General features: G+C 36.9%; 1 protein-coding gene across 3 annotated transcripts in view; it reads right to left on the minus strand.

Moving 5' to 3' along the window:
* Erap1 (endoplasmic reticulum aminopeptidase 1) overlaps nt 1–18,741 on the minus strand; it is a 40,754-nt gene that overhangs the window by 14,431 nt on the left and 7,582 nt on the right. For all 3 annotated transcript variants that reach the window (XM_026783682.1, XM_013349662.2, XM_013349663.2), the window contains exons 3-13: nt 17,941–18,079; nt 15,300–15,434; nt 13,052–13,172; nt 11,874–12,028; nt 11,185–11,298; nt 9,874–10,005; nt 9,460–9,591; nt 9,275–9,346; nt 7,882–8,036; nt 5,863–5,942; nt 4,959–5,142 (exon numbers count right to left, since the gene is read on the minus strand). In XM_026783682.1, the coding sequence (XP_026639483.1) occupies nt 4,959–5,142; nt 5,863–5,942; nt 7,882–8,036; nt 9,275–9,346; nt 9,460–9,591; nt 9,874–10,005; nt 11,185–11,298; nt 11,874–12,028; nt 13,052–13,172; nt 15,300–15,434; nt 17,941–18,079 (1,419 nt within the window). The remainder of the gene's footprint in view (nt 1–4,958; nt 5,143–5,862; nt 5,943–7,881; nt 8,037–9,274; nt 9,347–9,459; nt 9,592–9,873; nt 10,006–11,184; nt 11,299–11,873; nt 12,029–13,051; nt 13,173–15,299; nt 15,435–17,940; nt 18,080–18,741) is intronic.

Below are 18,741 nucleotides of genomic sequence, written 5' to 3' on the forward strand. Positions count from 1 at the left end.
AATAAAAAAATAAAACCAAAATATCTAGGAAATCTGGTACACTATGAAAAGATCAAACCTAAGAATAATAGGGATAGAAGACGAAGAAGTCCAACTCAAAAGCACAGAAAATATATTCAACAAAATCATAGAAGAAAACTTTCCCGAACTAAAGAAAGATATGCATATAAGTATATAAAAAGTTTACAGAACACCAAATAGACTGGATCAAAAAGAAAGCCTACTTGCTATACAATAAACAAAACACTAAACATACAGAATAAAGAAAGAATATTGGGGGTGGCAAAAACAAAATGATTATTAAGAGCTACAAAGGAATAAGATCAAGTAACATATAAAAGCAGACCTATCAGAATTATACCTGACTTCTCAATGGAAACAATGAGAGCCAGCAGGTTCTGGTTAAGCATTATACAGACATTAAATGGCCACGGATGTAGGCCCAGACTACTCTACCCAGCAAAACTTTTAATCACCATAGGCAGACAGAACAAGATATTCCATGGCAGAACCAGATTTAACCAATACCTACTAACAAAGTACTAGAAGGAAAACTCCATCACAAGAAAGTTGTTAGCTATATCCAAAAAAACATAGACAATAGATGATCTCACAGCAGTAAATCCCAAAAAAGGGGAAAACACAAAAACATCATCAACAATGAAAATTAAAATAACAGGAACTAGCTATCACTGGTCATTATATTCCTTAATATAAATACACTCAGCCCACCTATAAAGAGACACAGGTTAAGAGATTGGATATGAAAAAAGAATTAATCCTTCTGCTGTATACAAAGAACACACCTCAACTTCAAAGACAGACATTGCCTCAGAGTAAAGAGCTGGGAAAAGATTTTCCAATCACATGGACCTAAGAAATAAGTTGGTGTAGCTATCCTAATGTCTAACAAAATAGACTTCAAACTAAAATCAATCAAAACAGACAAAGGACATTTCATATTAGTCACAGGAAAAATCCATCAAGAGGAAATCTCAATACTGAACATCTATGCCCCAAATACAAGGACACCTCATATGTAAAAGAAACACTATTAAAGCTTAAATCACACATTAAACCCTACACACTAATAGTAGGAGACTCCAACACCCCACTCTCACCACTGGACAGGTCTGCCAGACAGAAACTTAAAAGAGAAATAAGGGAACTAACAGATGTTATGACTCAAATGGGCTTAACAGACATCTATGGAACATTCCATCCAAACATAAAAGAATATGCCTTACTCTCAGCACCTCATAGAACCTTCTCAAAAACTGATCACATACTTGGTAATAAAGCAAACATCAACAGGCACAAAAATTTAGAATAACCCTATGCATGTTATTGGATCACCATGGCTCAAAATTAGACAGCAATACTAATTTCAGAAAGCCCACAAACACATGGAAATTAAACAATGCTCACATTACTCACCAACGTGTCAAGGAAGAAATATAGGAAGAAATTAAGGACTTCATAAAATTCAATGGAAATGACCACACATCATACCCAAATTTATGGAACACAATGAGAGCAGTGTTCAAAGGAAAATTCATAACACTAAATTCCTACATAAAAAAACTGGAAATATCTCAAACTAATGAGTTAACAGAAAACCTAAAAAGTCTAGAACAAAAATAAGCAAACTCACCCAGGAGGACTAGATGGCAGGAAATAAACTGAGAGCTGAAATCAACAAAATAGAAACAAATAAAACAATACAAAGAATGAATGAGACAAAGTTTGTTCTTCAATAAAAATCAACAAAACAGACAAACCAATCAAAAGGCAGAGAGAGAATATCCAAATTAACAAATCAGAAATGAAAAGGGGTACATATCAAGAGACAGGGAGGAAATCCAGAGAATCATCAGATCATATTTTGAAAACCTATACTCCACAAAATTAGAAAACTTAAAGGAAATGGACAGTTTTCTGGATAAATATCACTTGCCAAAATTAAATCAAGACCAGATAAACAAATTAAATAGATCTATATTCACTAAGAAAATAGAAACATTCATCAAAAGTCTCCCAACCAAAAACAAGAGAAAACAAACAAAACAAAACGAAACAAAACAAAACAAAACAAAACAAAACAAAACAAAGAAAACCCAGGGCCAGATGGTTTCAATGCAGAATTCTACAACAATTTCAAAGAAGAACTAACACCAATACTCCTCAAATTGTTCCACTTGGGAGGCAGAGGCAGGTGGATCTCTATGAGTTCGAGACCAGCCTGGTCTACAAGAGCTAGTTCCAGGACAGTCTCCAAAACCACAGAGAAACCCTGTCTTGAAAAAAAAAAAAAAACCCACAAAATAGAAACAGAAGGAACATTGCTAAACTCTTTTTATGAGGCTACAATTACCCTGATACCCGAAGCACAGAAAGATATTGCTAGGAAAGAGAATTACAGACCAATCTCACTCATGAACACTGATGCAAAAACACTCAAAAATATTGGCAAACTGAATCCAAAAACACATCAGGAAAAACGTCCACCATGACCAAGTAGAATTCATCCCAGAGATGCAGGGATGGTTCAACATATGAAAATCTTTCAATGTAATCCACCATATAAACAAACTGAAAAAAAAAACACATGATAATCTCATTACATGCTGAAAAAGCCTTTAACAAAATACAAGATCCCTTCATGATAAATGTCTTGGTGAGAGCAGGGATACAAAGAACATACCTAAACATAATAAAGGAAATATACAGTAAGCCAACAGCCAACATCAAGGTAAATGGAGATAAACTCAAAGTGATCCCACTGAAATCAGGAACAAGACAAAGTTGTACACACTCTCCAACCTATTCAATATAGTACTTGAGGTTCTAGATACAGCAATAAGACAAAAAAAGGAGATCAAGATGGTACAATTTGAAAAGCAGTCAAACTATCACTATTTGCTGATGACAGTTTACATAAGTGATCCCCAAAATTCTACAAATGAACTTCTACAACTCATAAATACCTTCAGTAATGTAGCAGGATACAAGATTAACTCGAAAAAAGTATCCCTCCTTTACACAGATGATAAATGGGCTGAGAAAGAAATCAGAGAAACATCACCTTTTGCAACAGCCACAAATAACTTAAAACAAACAATCTTGGATTAACTCTAACCAAACAAGTGGAAGACCTGTATGACAAGAACTTTAAGTCTTTGAAGAAAGAAATTGAACAAGACACCAGAAAGTGGAAAGATCTTCCATGCTCTTGGGTAGGTAGAATTAACATAGTAAAAATATCAGTTTTACCAAAAGCAATCTACAGATTCAATGAAATGCCCATCAAAATCCCAGAAAATTTCTTAATATATCTTGAAAGATCAACACACAAGCAAAAAACCCAGGATAGCCAAAACAATCCCGTACAATAAAGGAACTTCTGGAGGCATTCCTATCCCTAACTTCAAACTCTACTACAGAACTATTACTGAAAAGAGCCTGGTATTGGCATAAAAACAGACAGGAGGATCAATGGAACCAAACTGAAAATGCAAGTATCGATCCACACACTTACAAACACCTGATTTTTGACAAAGAAGCAAATAATAAAATGGAAAAAAAAAGAATATTAAACAAATGGTGCTGGCATAGCTGGATATCAACATGTAGAAGAATGAAAATAGATCCATATCTATCACAATGTACAAAATTCAAGTTCAGTAGATCAAAGACCTCAATATAAAACCAACCACCCTGATAATCATAGAAGAGAAAGTTGGATGTAGCTTGAATGCTTGGCACAGGAGACCACTTTCTATCTATAACTCCATTAACACAGACACTGTGAGAAACAATTAATAAATGGGACTTCCTGAATCTGAGAAGCTTCTGTAAAGCAAAGGACATGTCAACAAGACAAAATGGCAGCCTACAGAATGGGAAAAGATCTTCACTAACCCCACATCAGACAGAGGGTTGATCTTCAAAATATACAAAAAACTCAAGAAATTTTTCATTGAAAGAACAAATAATCCAATTTAAAAATTGGGTATAAATTCAAACAGTCCTCTCAACAGATGAATCTAAAATGGCTGAAAGACACTTAAGGAAATGCTCAACATTCTTAGCTATCAAATGCAAATCAAAATAACTCTGAGATTCCATCTTACACCTGTAAGAATGGCCAAGATCAAAAACACTGATGACAACTTATGCTGGAGAGGATGTGGGCTAAAGGGAACACTCCTTCATTGTTGGTGGGAATGCAAACTGGTACAGCTGCTTTGGATATCAATATAGCGATTTTTCAGAAAATTAGGAAACAACCTACCTCAAGATGCAGCAATACCCCTTTTGAGTATATACCCAAAGGATGCTTAATCATACCTCAAGGAAATGTGTTTAACTATGTTCACAGCAGCATTATTTATCATGGCCAGAACCTGAAAACAACCTTGACTGAAGAATGGATAAGGAAAATGTGGTACATTTACACAGTGGAGTACTACACAGCAGAAAAAATGACATCTTAAAATTTGCAGGTGAGTGGATGGAGCTAGAAAATATCATATTGAGTGAGGTAACTCAGACACAAAAAAACAAATATAATATGTACTTACTCATAAGTGGCTTTTAGACAAAAAAGCAAAGAGAAACCAGCCTACAATTCACAATTCCAGAGAACCTAGACAACAAAGAGGATTCTAAAAGAGACATACATGGATCTAATCTACATGGGAAGCAGAAAATGATAAGACCTCCTGAGTAAATTGGGAGAATGGGGATTATGGGAGAGGGTAGATGGGGTGGGGGGATAAAGGGAGGGGTACAGAGAACAATATATAGCTCAATAAAAAATTAATAAAAGAACTTGGGGAGGTGATGCCTTTTGAATGCTCATTATCAATCCATCACTGTCATCTCTAGAAACCAAGTATTTGAACAGTAACAGCTGCTTTCAGAAATAAACTACAACTTGATGCAGCCTGCATTACCTGACAAGCTGAAATGCGTTGTTGATGAGACTTGCCCGGTCATTACTGCTGATTGCTGTATGTGCTTCTTTTAAAAGGCCATTCAAAGAATCCCATCCATCATCCTCATAATGCACAATGTAATAGCCATTCATTCCCACATTAAATTTGATCCACTCCACTGCTTCTGGGAGGATGAGAACATCTAGAGAAAATAGGATAAATCTCAGAACCATTTACTCCCTAGATGGATAGAAGTTTTTGAATCTGAGGTTATACAATGAAACTGGGGAAAACCCCAAGACTAAACAAATATCTTGTAGAAACTATATAACAGCCACTCAAGTAGACAAATGTCAAAGGTAGCATTAGACACAGATTCTGTGAGGTTTACAGAAATGATGCAATCACATTTATGACCAACATATATTTCCCACTATTGTTAACAAAGCAATGAGGATTTTTATTGCTAATCTATTCTCTTTAGTGTCATAGCACTCGATTGTTTGAATTTTTGTCATTATATTTCCTTTTTAAAAATCCAATCCCTGTGAATTTTTGTAAGTGAGGGCGCCTGTGCGTGTATATATATCAGGGCTGAACATTGTCTGTTCCTCAGATTCTGTACATTTTTGTCAGGAAAAGACATGCAATAGGAACACTCACTGGCCTTCCTTCCCAGCACTGAAGTCACAATCATGACGGCAACAATCACCTTCTTTGGTATTGTAACTGTTGGAGATCAGACTCAAGTTCTCACATTATAAGATAAGCACTCTACCAATGGAGCCGTCTTCCAAATCCAGCAGGAATTCTCAATCAATTCCCTTTTCTTTTAACCAAAATGAACACCGAAAGAAGCTCGGTAGCTAGTTTCTATTCACCTCTTACTTGAATTATACTAATTATTTCCATGACAAATTACCTGTCTTCGTCTTTAGCAAAAACCTCTGGACTGTGTCTGATCTACTCGTAATAAATGTCAGGGGAACGTGCCACAGGTACCTAAAAGAAAGCAAGTATAAGTATGCATTGTTTATTGTCTTTACTCACCCAACAAGCAGCTTTTAATACCTCTTCCTATCATGTGCCAGGCTAGATTAAAACAGAGTGGTATAAGAATGTTATGCCAAGACCTGACATCATGCTTAGGCTACCTCCCAGCTCAGCTACTATTCCTTCTCAGACTCTAATGTAGAAAGAGGAAAGCGAGCTCAAGTAATTAATGACTAACCTTAAATAATGATTACTAGGTTAGTAAGCCTAACCTTAAATAATGATTACTAGTAATGGCACAAATTGGTACCATGTCCCTCCTCTTTAATCATGTACCAAAAAGATCTATGTCACTCCTCTTCTGGAGTTTCTCAAAAAAAACTAAATCTGATCAAGAAGAAAGAAAATATAAGTCAAGAATTCCAGTAAAGTAGTGTCCTGAACTAAAAAAAAAAAAAACAAAAAACACATCCTACGCACTCCATCACTTGGTGATAAAAAAGGAATGAAACACAGATATAACACGGGTGAGTCTTGAAAACATTCCGCTGCGGGAAAGAAAGACACCAGCTACACTAGAATACATGTTGTGTGGCTCTAAAATAAGGAATGCCAGAACAGGCAAATTCGCTGAAACAGAAGTACATTAGGAGCTGCCAGGGCCTGAGTCCACAGTGGAATGAAGAATGGATGCTGATGGCTGGGTGGAGATGAGCTAAAAATGTTAAAATAAATTGTACAGTGGTGGAAGTTACACAGTTCTGTGAATACACTATAAATGACACACTTAAAGGGTATGCAATCTATGGACTGGATTTCAATAAAACACTTGGTTTGAAAAGCCAAAAAAAAAAAAGAAAAGAAAAGAAAAGCTGAAAATGTCAAGGGACACATGTGGGAGAATTGCTGAAAAAAAAAGGAAAACCAAAACTGTGTGGTGTTGAAATATGAAATGTACTAAATTTGGGAGTAAAATTTTTCTATTTTGATATAAAAACATTTTAAGACAATATGAGAAATTGGATTGGCTTTATGAATTAAATTGTGATTTTGTATAGGATTGTTTCCTAATTTTGAAAATTGTGTGATGATTACAAAAGTAAATGTTTTTATTTTCTTGAAAATACAACTTCTCTGTATATCTTCGTTTATATATAATATATGTAATAAGTTATATACACTATTGCATTCATATTGCCTACACACATATAGGCTATATATTATGTAATGCTTTCTTTTTATATGTACATGGAGAATCATAAATCAAGTATGATAAAATTAACACATATTTGTGCAAAGCATATGTAGAAGTTCTTTTCAATACTTTTGTAATGTTCTGATTGAAATTACTTTAAGATACAGCAAATATTTTACAAGTTGCAACATATCATTTCTAATAATACTCTTGTAGGGTATGAGTTAAGGGCTTCCAGGGTGTAACTCAGACTTCTAAAGAGAATTGAGTGTCTCTTAGTTTGTTTTGTCAACTCCAACCAATGCCAGACACTTCTTTTTTTTTTTTTTTTTTTTTTTTTTGGTTTTTCGAGACAGGGTTTCTCTGTGGCTTTGGAGCCTGTCCTGGAACTAGCACTGTAGACCAGGCTGGTCTTGGACTCACAGAGGTCTGGCTGCCTCTGCCTCCTGAGTGCTGGGATTAAAGGCGTGCGCCACCATCGCCAGGCTAATGCCAGACACTTCTATGACTTAGCAGCAGCTGCTAACTTAGATCAGAGCTGACTTCAGGCCAACAACTAGAAATTATATCCTATCAAACTACAAAACAGATAGCCAGGTTTACCGAGATTCAAAACTCTTTCATACTTTTGAGAAAGTTGGGGTATAGGTCAACTGAGTGGAACACACAGATTCAGCTAAAACATTCTACGAACAGGACTTCAAAAGAATGATTCTTTCCCACCAAAAAGGAGTTATCCACTGCGAACATTACCCAGTCTCTTGGATGCTTTCTGAACCCTTCATATAGTGTTCTTGCTTCATGTGCACATTGCGCCCTCTTACACTGATGGTTATCAGGGGAAAGCCCTTCTGCAGTGTCCATGTGTTCATCATGGTTTTCACATCTATGCCCTCCTGATGCCAGTGCTGGTTATAAGACAAAAATGGGGGGGGGGAATTAATCATCTGAGATCTGTGCTCCCACACTCACTAGCCACTGCCAGTCTCCCCTGTTCTTCAGTTTCCTACCCTGGCTGCCCTCCCCTCCTGTTCCCACCACGAGCCATGACTACCTGCCTTTCTATCATCTCCTCTAAACCTATGTGTCTTGACAGGTAGGTAGTACAGTTGGCCCTGTTTGGCATAGCTAATGGCCAGGCATATTCGACAAACACAAAGCTGGCATGTGAGCAACAGAATGAGAGAAACAGAGAGGTGGGGTGTGTGGGGAGGACAGCAAGGTTTCAACACCAACATGACTATGCTGGCTCTCAGAAAACTGAGGTAGAAAAACTGGTCAGGGAATGGGTTGTGCTTTTAAAGTGACAGCTCTGAGATGGCTTGCACTTGACCAGCAGTTGGAAATACAGAAGATATGTTCCTTGGCACTAGAAAAGCTTTGTAAAAAGATAAAAGATAAAATATTTTACTGCATAAATGATTAATAAAGCTATCCCTTCAAGGAAATAAAAATATGGTAAATAAAATTTCGTTGAATTTCTAGTCATCCATAGTTGTCTATGAAAATATTCCCTAAATTCAGATTGAACAGGGTGAGATCATTTTGTGTCTCGGCTGGTATGATTCTTGATAGCTGAACAGTTGAAAACATGAGTCAAAATGGAATTCAGTCCCTACTCTACGAGTTGCCACCATGTGCTCTTAGGTATCACATTCACATTATCACATTTAAAGACCTGGATAGTAATAGCAGTTGGTTCAAGGATCTGTTGAGAGGAGTAAAGATGCCATGCTAATTGTTCAGCATGTGCCTGATGTGCAGTAAATATCTAAGAGCTTTCTCTGCCATTGTGTGATTTTTTTTTTCATATGTAGTGGTCTGGAAATGACTGACAACTTCTTTTCTGATAGAATCTAGTCCTAGCCCATCACTGAAACTTGACCTAACCCCACTGTTTCAGGGAAAGTGGACTGAAAGAAATGAATGTCTGTGAGAAGTTGTCACCAGGGTTGTGACACACTCTTACATAGACAATTCTTAGGAAAATCTATAAAAGGCTGTTAGCTGGTTTAGTTGGAATGCTTTAATTTGAATTGAATCAAAGTGACTTAACTGAGAACCTCAAAAAGGTTGGCACAAAGGTACCGCTCAAAGAACATGGAGTAGAACGTGCATGGGTGGGTGGGTACAGATGGAGACTTACTGAGGTTGATGAAGAGTGTTTGCTTCTAGAGCAAAAGCCATCCATTGTTTGGGTACCATCTGTGTGACAAATCTGAAACCAAAAATAAATTAACACCCTCATTTCTGTGGAAAGCACTTTCTTTGTGAAGAAGTACCATAATAGAGGAAAGCAACAACAGAAGAGAAGTCTCTAGCACTACTCACACTCGCCATGCTATTCCAAAGGTCCTCGTTTTTCGTGTTTTTATAACTATACTTTTGGAGATACTGCACAATTCCTCTTTTAAATGTATCTGCACTCAGATAATCTCTTAGCATATTCAAAATACAAGCCCCCTGGAAAAAATAAGACAAATAATCATTAGGTATAGTTTGTACATTTCAATGCAGCTGCATTATTTTTTTCCAAATTTTCAACCATAGAAAGAGTAAAATATTGACCAGAATCTAAGCTTTAGGATTATGGACCAATCTACAGGTTCAACCTGAAAGATTCAAGTCAGCTAGTATCATTAGGAGTCCCTGATGGAGAGAAAACAATTGCACACCTGAACTATAACCCTTCTGTCCAACCACTAATGAGCACAGTCCAAACAGTCCTCTACAGTCTGCTTTTACCTTTTCATAAGAAACATCATCAAACATTTCCCGAATCTGTTCAGGGTTCTCCACAGGTGTGGACACAGGGTGCGAGGAGTTGAATGCATCGACTTCCATTGCGCTGAAACACTTGCCAAAGAAATGTTCTTCCTATCGATAAAAAGAATAAAAAGGAAGAGGAAAGTATCATCCCTAAGCTACATTTAGATAAAAAAGAATGAAAGGAAGAAGGCTTGATCTATGGTAACAGAACCAGAATTTCAATTTCTGTGTCAACTGTTTTCATATTTCTAGAATTAATACTTTGCTAAGCTTTTTACAGAGCATCCAAGCACCTAACACTGGTTGTAAGTAATTTATATTTTATTTATTTTGGGTATTTACCACTTTAGAATAAAGTTAATCTCATGTTAACCTAAAAACAAGACCATTCCACTTACAGCCAAAAACAAAAAACAGAAAAGCAAAATGTATAGTTATTCCATCAAAGCATATATATATTTAACTTTAGGACCATGTAGTGAAAAACAGTAAATTAAAAACAAATTCCAACCTCAGCTTCTTTTCTTGGAACATTCAGCCAACTGTGTATCCATAATCATTTTTATTATTAAAGGTTATGTAGAAATGGGATACACTTATGATGCATGGTACTATAACATAATATGTACCTATAATTATAACTATTTCTAATCAGATTATGGGTACAGATATGTGAAAAAGGGAAATAAAAAACTACCCATCAATGAAAATTATACTAAATACTATTTATAAACAGATTATGGGTACAGATATGTGAAAGAGGGAAATAAAAAACTACCCATCAATGAAAATTATACTAAATATTAAATTTTATAGAAAGTGAATTTATTTTTGTTTGCTATTTATGATTTTATTGTGGATAACACATGGTATTTGAATATACATCTGAGTTCTAAAACATTAAATCTGTGAGCTACAATTCTAGGTTGATAATGTAATGTATGTTTACTTCAGCCATAATTCATGCAATCTGTCAATTTAAATTCTGTACAGAATAACAGTAATATGCACCTAATATTTAAACAGCAATGAGCAAGCTGAAAGTTGGGAAATGTCACAGAACACTCAGCCTATTATTAGGTCTATTTCATTAATGTTAAAGGAAAATAATATAATTTAATACTACATTTATATTGAAAGTTCATTTAGCATTTTCAAACATGATTCATCTCTAAACTTTCAATGAAGTTATCATTTCTATAAATTATATATTCAAAAATTTATTTTTGCAAAAACAATAAAAAATAGATTAGCCTAAGATATAAAAGCATAAACAACAACACGTACAACTTTTAGTTCAGGATGGGTCACAGTGACAGACACAAACTCCATAAACTTGGCAAATCCTTCATTGAGCCAAAGGTCATTCCACCATTCCATGGTGACCAGATTCCCGAACCACTGAAACGAAAGCAACTCTGCTTATTTTCAAATTTATAGAGAAACTGTATTATCTGCTATGTATTATGGCAGAAATAGATGCAATAAACTTAGAAACATGCAACATGACCATGAGCTTATAAATGCAAACATATTTATTAACTATTTTATCAGAGTAAAAAGAACTTTTCAACATTCATTAAAATCATGAAACTTAATGCTGTAAGGAAATAGCACTTCTATGAAATGACAAGGTACACATGATAACTATATGAGTAGCTTTATTTGTCCCAAAAGAGACATGAACATTAAACCACACTAAGAATAATTCCTGAGAGTGTGGCTGCTAGATTTTGTATTCTTCAGTGAAGGATCCACCCATATGCCTGTGGGTAGCACTAATTATATTTAATTATTATCAAAAAATAAAACAAAAAAATAAAGAAGACATAAAGTTGGGAGATGGATGTTTTGCTAGGAGGACCTGGAAAGAGTTGGATGGGGACAGAAATAGAGTGCATAATGACCCTATGTTATTGTATACACTTATGGAATCCCAAAAAGGGGGGGGGGGATGTGTGACTAAGTGTTCTTACCTGGTGAGCCAGTTCATGGGACACAGTCATTGTGATGCCAAGCTTACTGGATGCAGATGACTTTTCCTTATCATACAAAAGAGAGGATTCTCTGTATGTGGTCAGACCCCAGTTTTCCATAGCACCAGACTGAAAGTCAGGAATTGCAGCAAGATCTTGGGCAGGAAGGAATACAGCTCATTATGAATCTCACAGCAACATACTCTCCAAAACATACAAAATAAACATGAAAATGTATGGATGTTAGGATAAAATGAAAAGCTAAGCTATGCATCCAGAATTAGGGAGTTCCAGAGGAAAGAAGCTTTCCTTGTGGAGAAAGGAAGGTTCCATGACTATAATGTTGCTACCCAAATGACTCAGACTTAGACTAGAACCTCTCAGGACATCCATCCGATTCTCTCCACCACCCCTCCCCACACACTTTATTTGACAGTGAGATTGAACCTACGTCCCTGTGCGTGCTACACATGTGCTCTACCCTGAGATATATGCCCATGCCTCTCTTTACTTTTTATTTTGAGACAGATCTCATTCCATTTCTTAGTCTGGCCTTGAACTCACAATCCTCTTGCCTCAGCCTCCTGAGTTCCTGGGAATACAGCCTGAGTAACCAGTCTTGGCTCTATCTCTAATATTTAGACCATGAGTTTGGAAACTGAACAATTGAAAATAATTACCTCCATAATCCATTGTATTTTGGATACCTACAGCCACATATCTAAAAACTCAATACCCAATAGCTTTGAAGGTTCATAGTAAGTCTGCATTTTCTTATTCTTATGCTAGGCAAATGTACTCATTCAGAAAAGTTTATTGAGTTGCTTTCTATTCTCCTGTCAAGTATGTACTGATAATGACAAAAACAAAACAAAACAAAACAAAACAAAACCAGCCTCTGTACTCTCTGTCTCCTCTATAACACCCGAATGCAAAGCCATCCTCAGGCCACATTGTCAGGAACTATACAGTGATGTATAGTGATTTATCATTAGTAGTTGATCGTATAAATCAGAGGTGAGGGGATTCTCGGAAGGATAAACCTGCTGTTTAAACTTTGCTGGGAACTTCATTATGTGAAGAGCATTGTGGAGAATGATGGGGATGCAGAAGTAATAATAATATGGTTTATGTTGGGGACCATCAAATACAACCCGGAAATGTCTGTAATATGCTACCTTGCTTGGGTAAAGGATATGGAATGCTGAAATAATCCTCATAAAATTCTAGAAGAGTCACTGCAGCATCCAGAGCATAATCTGCTTGATTTATCTTGTCTGGCACAGCATACACAGAGACCTAAAGAGGAAGGCACAGGAGAGTATTCAAATAACATAGTGGCTTCACTACACAGCTGGGAAGAAGAATGACTTTAATGGTTCTTACTACAAGATATGGATGTTAATGTTATAGAAGACATTTGGGAATTCCATTATTTTAATTCTGTCTGCTCCTAATCAACTTTATTTCCAAAAACAACAAATATAGGTTCAAAGCAGTTTTCTGAAATGTTTTCATAGTATGACAATACATATGACTTAGAAGCAGGATGTCAACTGGATCAGGCAGTGGTGGTGCACACCTTTAATCCCAGCACTCAGGTGACAGAAGCAGATGAATCTCTACTAGTTCAAGGTCAGCCTGGTCTACAAGAGCTAGTTCTAGGACAGGCTCCAAAGCTACAGAGAAACCCTATCTTGAGAAAAAAAAGATGTCAACTGAACCCTAGGAAGTCATCAGGGCACCACAAACAGCCTTTCCTCTGTGGATCCTAGTCCAACACAGATGGAAGTCATCGGGGCACCACAGACAGCCTTTCCTCTGGGGATCCTAGTCCAACACAGATGGACTGGAGCTCTTGTTCTCATGACACTGAGAGACTCTATGGACAAAGGATAAAATCCAGGTCCTGGCCAAGGTAAGAATAGCAGAAGATACCAACCCTCTATAAAACCACATTCCAAAAAGCTACTTTCTCAGTGTATGGATAAACTAAAAATAAGTTGCAATTCTCTCAACAAAACTGCAAGTGAACAAAAAAAGACAGGGAGGAGGAAAGGAGGGAAGGAGGAAAGGAAGGAAGGAGGAAAGAAGGAAGGAGGAAAGGAAAGTAGGAGAAAAGGAAGGAGGAAAGGAAGGAAGGAGGAAAGGAAAGGCTTTGCTATATTGGTATTACACAAAGGAGAATGGGAAAGTCTTAAAGAAACTAGTTTAAAATGAATCTTTATAGTACTTAAGAGCTGAAACTTCAGTAACTGGATAACCTAAAATCTTGAAGCTAAGACTATCGTTTAAAGCGATCTTTGGATTGGAAGAACTCTGTCACCTGGCAGGAGTGAAGACATGTTTTCTAGAAGAGTCCACTTTTGACTGAGGAATAACCCATAATGAGTGCAAAAAATAAGATACCATGAACAAGAGCCTGCAGAAACAAGATGGACAAAAACGACAGATATGATGATGCCCATGCCCAGGATGTATATATAATATGTATACTTAATGTGTTTCAAGGAAGAGAAGGAAGAGAAAAAATGTAAGCATTATAAAAACCATGCACAATAGATTCATAAAAAACCTACAAAGCAATGGGCAGGTTAAAATATTCTTTTCACTTAGGGCACTAATCCTCCTTTCAAATATCCACAGCACTAGAAGAACAAATAGTAACTCAGAGTGGCCCAGCTACTCCAACCTCATCACAAACGCAGGAAGTAACTTCAGCTCCCACTTAAGATGTTTCCTTTCTAGGCCATGTGACAGCATTATGAAGGTAAAAGTGCTGAGGCCAGATGAAAATGATGCGTGAAGCAAGGGCTTTATTCCAGCATTCTAATATCCTCTGATATAAAATGCTCTTCCCAAAGACTCCTTCTACTCCAAACCAGCAAGCATCTTTATCTTCTCTCCTCCCCACAACCAGTACTATTTGTTCAATGCTGTGGACACTTATAACCAGAAGCAAGCTTAGAAACCTCTGCTAGTTGTACTACAACTTACTTATTCTTTGTTTATTTGCTTGTTTTTTTTTTTTTTCCGTTTTGAGATAGGATCTCACTCTGTAGATCTAGCTGGCCTGGAACTCACTATGTAGACCAGACTGGCCTTGAACTGGTCAGAGATCTAACCATCTCTGTCATGATGCCCGGACAACTTATACATTTAAAAAAAAACATGGTCTACATTCCACAAGGAAAACAGTCAAGGTCAGAGAGAGCCAATTAGCACAGATTCAGATAACTCATGACTTCCACACACTATGGGCATTCTACGTTTTTATTATTAGGACATTATTAGGTCATTGCTATCAGGTAAGCTTTTGTGACAATAGAATCATTAATTATTCTGTTTTTCCTAAGGCTGAGGGATTCTCAGGAAGCAGGAGCAGCAGCACAGGTTGATCATCTTGTGAGGCAAATACATGCTCACCTTGACTCCACTCTTGGTCATCTTGCTCACAGACTTAAAATCGGAAATAATGAAGGCCACCAAGTAGGTGCTCATCTTCACGGTGACGTCAAAGTGATCTTCTATGAGTCCTTCAGCAATGTTCACAGATTTCACCTATTATCAGAGTAAATAACCACATAATCTAATCACTCAACATACTGGCACACATTATAAAGAGAAATTTCCCAAACAGACATATTGAAAGGAATAGCATGGTATTTCTTTAATTACTTTGAAATCTGACAAGAATTTAGATGTCAAGGCCAGACTATCTGATTCAATTTCTTTTTTATTTGGATATAAGTACACTCTATACTGGGCAAATACATACATAACCATTTGCTAACTAAAAAGAACTTCTGATTTTTTTATTAGTTGAAAGTGCCCTATGACTTTTCCTAATATGAAAATTCTCTTCCAATCTCAGTTTTGTTTTATTGAAATAGGTTTTAAGTACAACCAGGATGCTTGCCTTGAAGAATGGTTGCATGTTGGTGGGAACATTCTAAGAGGCATGGTCCCAGAAAGAAAGCCTAATACGTCAGCACAATAAGTTTTGAGGTGAGAACTTAGAGAAAGAATCAGCCTGGGGAAGAGCATGTGGAAGAGCAGACACTTTCCTACAATCCATCCCATACCTGCCCATTTTTGTGCCTTCATCCTTTCCCACCAGACACTAAGCATTGTACTTACTGGTCACCTTCTGGTCATTTCAACCAGTCGTGCTGAACAAGTTAGCTTTACTCCTCAAGAATCTCAAGATACTCTTTCTGTTTAAATGGCTTCTACATATGCACAGTCAAAATTTCCATCTTTGATGTGCTAATTAATAACAAAGGAACTTAATTGTACTAACCTAAATTAAGATGTGCTTAAGTCCCTGCCAGCTGCCTAACTTTCAATTTTCTCATGGTATAAAGAATTGGACCTTCCATTCCCTCAAAATACCCATTGTTCTTCCTCTCAGCTCCTTATCTGTGTGGGACACTGGGCCATTCCAGTTAGATTATTTCAGTGGGAAACTTTCCTGCTCCAGGAGCAAGATGGCACTAGAGGCTTTCCTGTGCTCACAAGGCAGATCCTGGATACCGCATGGATTATGATGCCGTTACCTTTGTAGTATTTCTAGAGCTCCCTGCCTTCCATCTGGAAGCCTATGATTTTTTCCACAAATTTCTTGGTGTTCTTTTATTTTCCTAGAGTTGGGACACTCTCATTTGAGAATATACTACTGTACTACAGAACAACAGCATGACATTGCGTGTCTATCTCAAATTTATTCCAAGAAGGCAGTCTAATTATTTGTTTATTTATATACAAAAGTGGGAACAGGAAAAGAGCTAAATAGTAATAGTCTTCAAAGGACATAGAATTCTAGGATGGGCAGAGTTTTGCTTGATAACAGGATCTTTCAGGTGTTCAAAAGTTGTTCAGAGTTGTAATGTTGATGTGCTTATTTTGGGGTTCTGTGTCCCTTTGTCGCAGTCACCACAATGAAGTCAGACACTCTTTAGAATCCTAGACATATTATTCTACCCTGGGTCTCACTTAATGCCAATCAACTGTGAACCACAACAAAACCATGTGTTTCCCAGTGAAAATGATCACCACTGCAGCTGTGCTGGACTCAGCAGCCATAATCATGAGACAAGGGAGGTAGGTGATTGGTTTTATTCTTTTGGTATGGACATCTTCCTTCCACTTTAAAAAATCTGAGTGAGTGCTAGCCACACCTGCCTTGAAATTAGAGAAATGACTTCTCATAAAGGAGTTAAGACATCTATTACTATTCAGCTATGAAATTACAGGCTCTGAAAAGACTACTGTTCCTTTGGACGTTTATCCAATGTCACACATACAATTATCTGCTGTATAGTTAATGTAATCAGAGATTAAATGGAAATTATTATTACTTTATTTTTGAGATTTTAAGATAATCACATAATTTCCCCTTCCCTTTCCTCCCTCCATGCCCTTATATACACTCCTCCATTCTCTTTCAAATGCATGGCTGCTTTTTTCATTCATCATAGTTATACGAATCTATGTGTATATTCCTAAATATACTCTGATATAAGTCTGTTAATGCTACTTGTATGTATCTTTTCAGCTTCTTTATTTAGTGTCATGTATTTAGGTTTGGTATTTGGTTTTGGATAACCAACTGGTGTGCTCTTCCCTGGGGGATTATTTCTCCCAGACTCTGCATTCCTTAGTTGTCTGTAATTCTTTGTACGAGGTTGAAGCCCCTCATGAGCTCCCCCTGTTCACACTGCCATGTATAATGTTGTCCTTGCTCAGCTCATGTTCAGGCAGTTATGTCAGGGGAAATTATGGGGGTGAAAGCACTTGGTGAATGAAACTATGTGTTAAACCTGGTGTGAACTCCTGACAATTCCCTCCATGTGTGTAAATTGTGCTGAGAACCTGAATTTTTAAGGGACATTGTTTTTTTCGGTTATCAACAAAATGTGGCCTGAAACAAAAACATTTGTTGGAAGTGAAGTGAAAAGTTATTAAATATAACTGTCAGGAAATAAAAAAGATAAATGAAATGTTGATGTATTGGACATCACAGAGAAGGGCAATTTTTCCAGGAGCAGATGCTGTTCACACTCACCAAGGGCATATTGGAGATGGCCAAGTGCTTTGGTTCCCTCCTAATCTTGATGGAGAAACTTGCTTTGAGTGCAGGCTCATCAAAGCAGGGAAACGCCATTCTAGCAGCTGTGGGCTCAAACTGTGTTGATGCAAGTATTCTACAACGACAAGAAGTGAAATGAAATCAGTGTTGTGCACCAAAGTCTGCAAAGTAGGTATTTGCATCTTAATTCCTAGAGTTAATTTAAGATCTTAGATTTGATTACTAAGTTTTTTTAAGACAGGTATTGCTCTGGCTTGCCTGAAATTTGCTATGGGTACCAGGCTGCCTCAAATTCACAGAGATCTACCTGCTGTGGGAGAATGCTTTTGCACACTGCAAAGATTTGTCACACGTATTGGTTTAATAAAATGCTGACTAGCCAGTAGCCAGGCAGGAAATATAGGCTGAGCAATCAGATTAGGAGAATTCTGGGAAGAAGAAAGGCAGAAATGCAGATGCCAACAGCCACCAAGAAAGCAAGATGTGAGGAAAAAAACCATGAGACTCATGGTAAAATATAAAATAAATAGCAATGGGTTAATTTAAGATGTAAGAGTTAGTTAATAAGATGCCTGAGCTAATAGGTCAAAAAGTTTATAATTAATATAAGCCTCTGTGTGCTTCTTTGGGATTGAATGGCTGTGGTACTAGGAGGGACAAAAATTTCCATCTACATCTACCTACCTTTGCTTCCCAAGTTCTAGCTTCACTACAGAGAATCATTCAGTTGATCTGGCCTAACAGTTTGAGAGGTATCATTGTGGATTTTTCAAATTA

This window comes from Microtus ochrogaster, chromosome 19, assembly GCF_000317375.1.
Source record: "Microtus ochrogaster isolate Prairie Vole_2 chromosome 19, MicOch1.0, whole genome shotgun sequence".
In the NCBI taxonomy this organism is placed as follows: Eukaryota; Metazoa; Chordata; class Mammalia; order Rodentia; family Cricetidae; genus Microtus; species Microtus ochrogaster.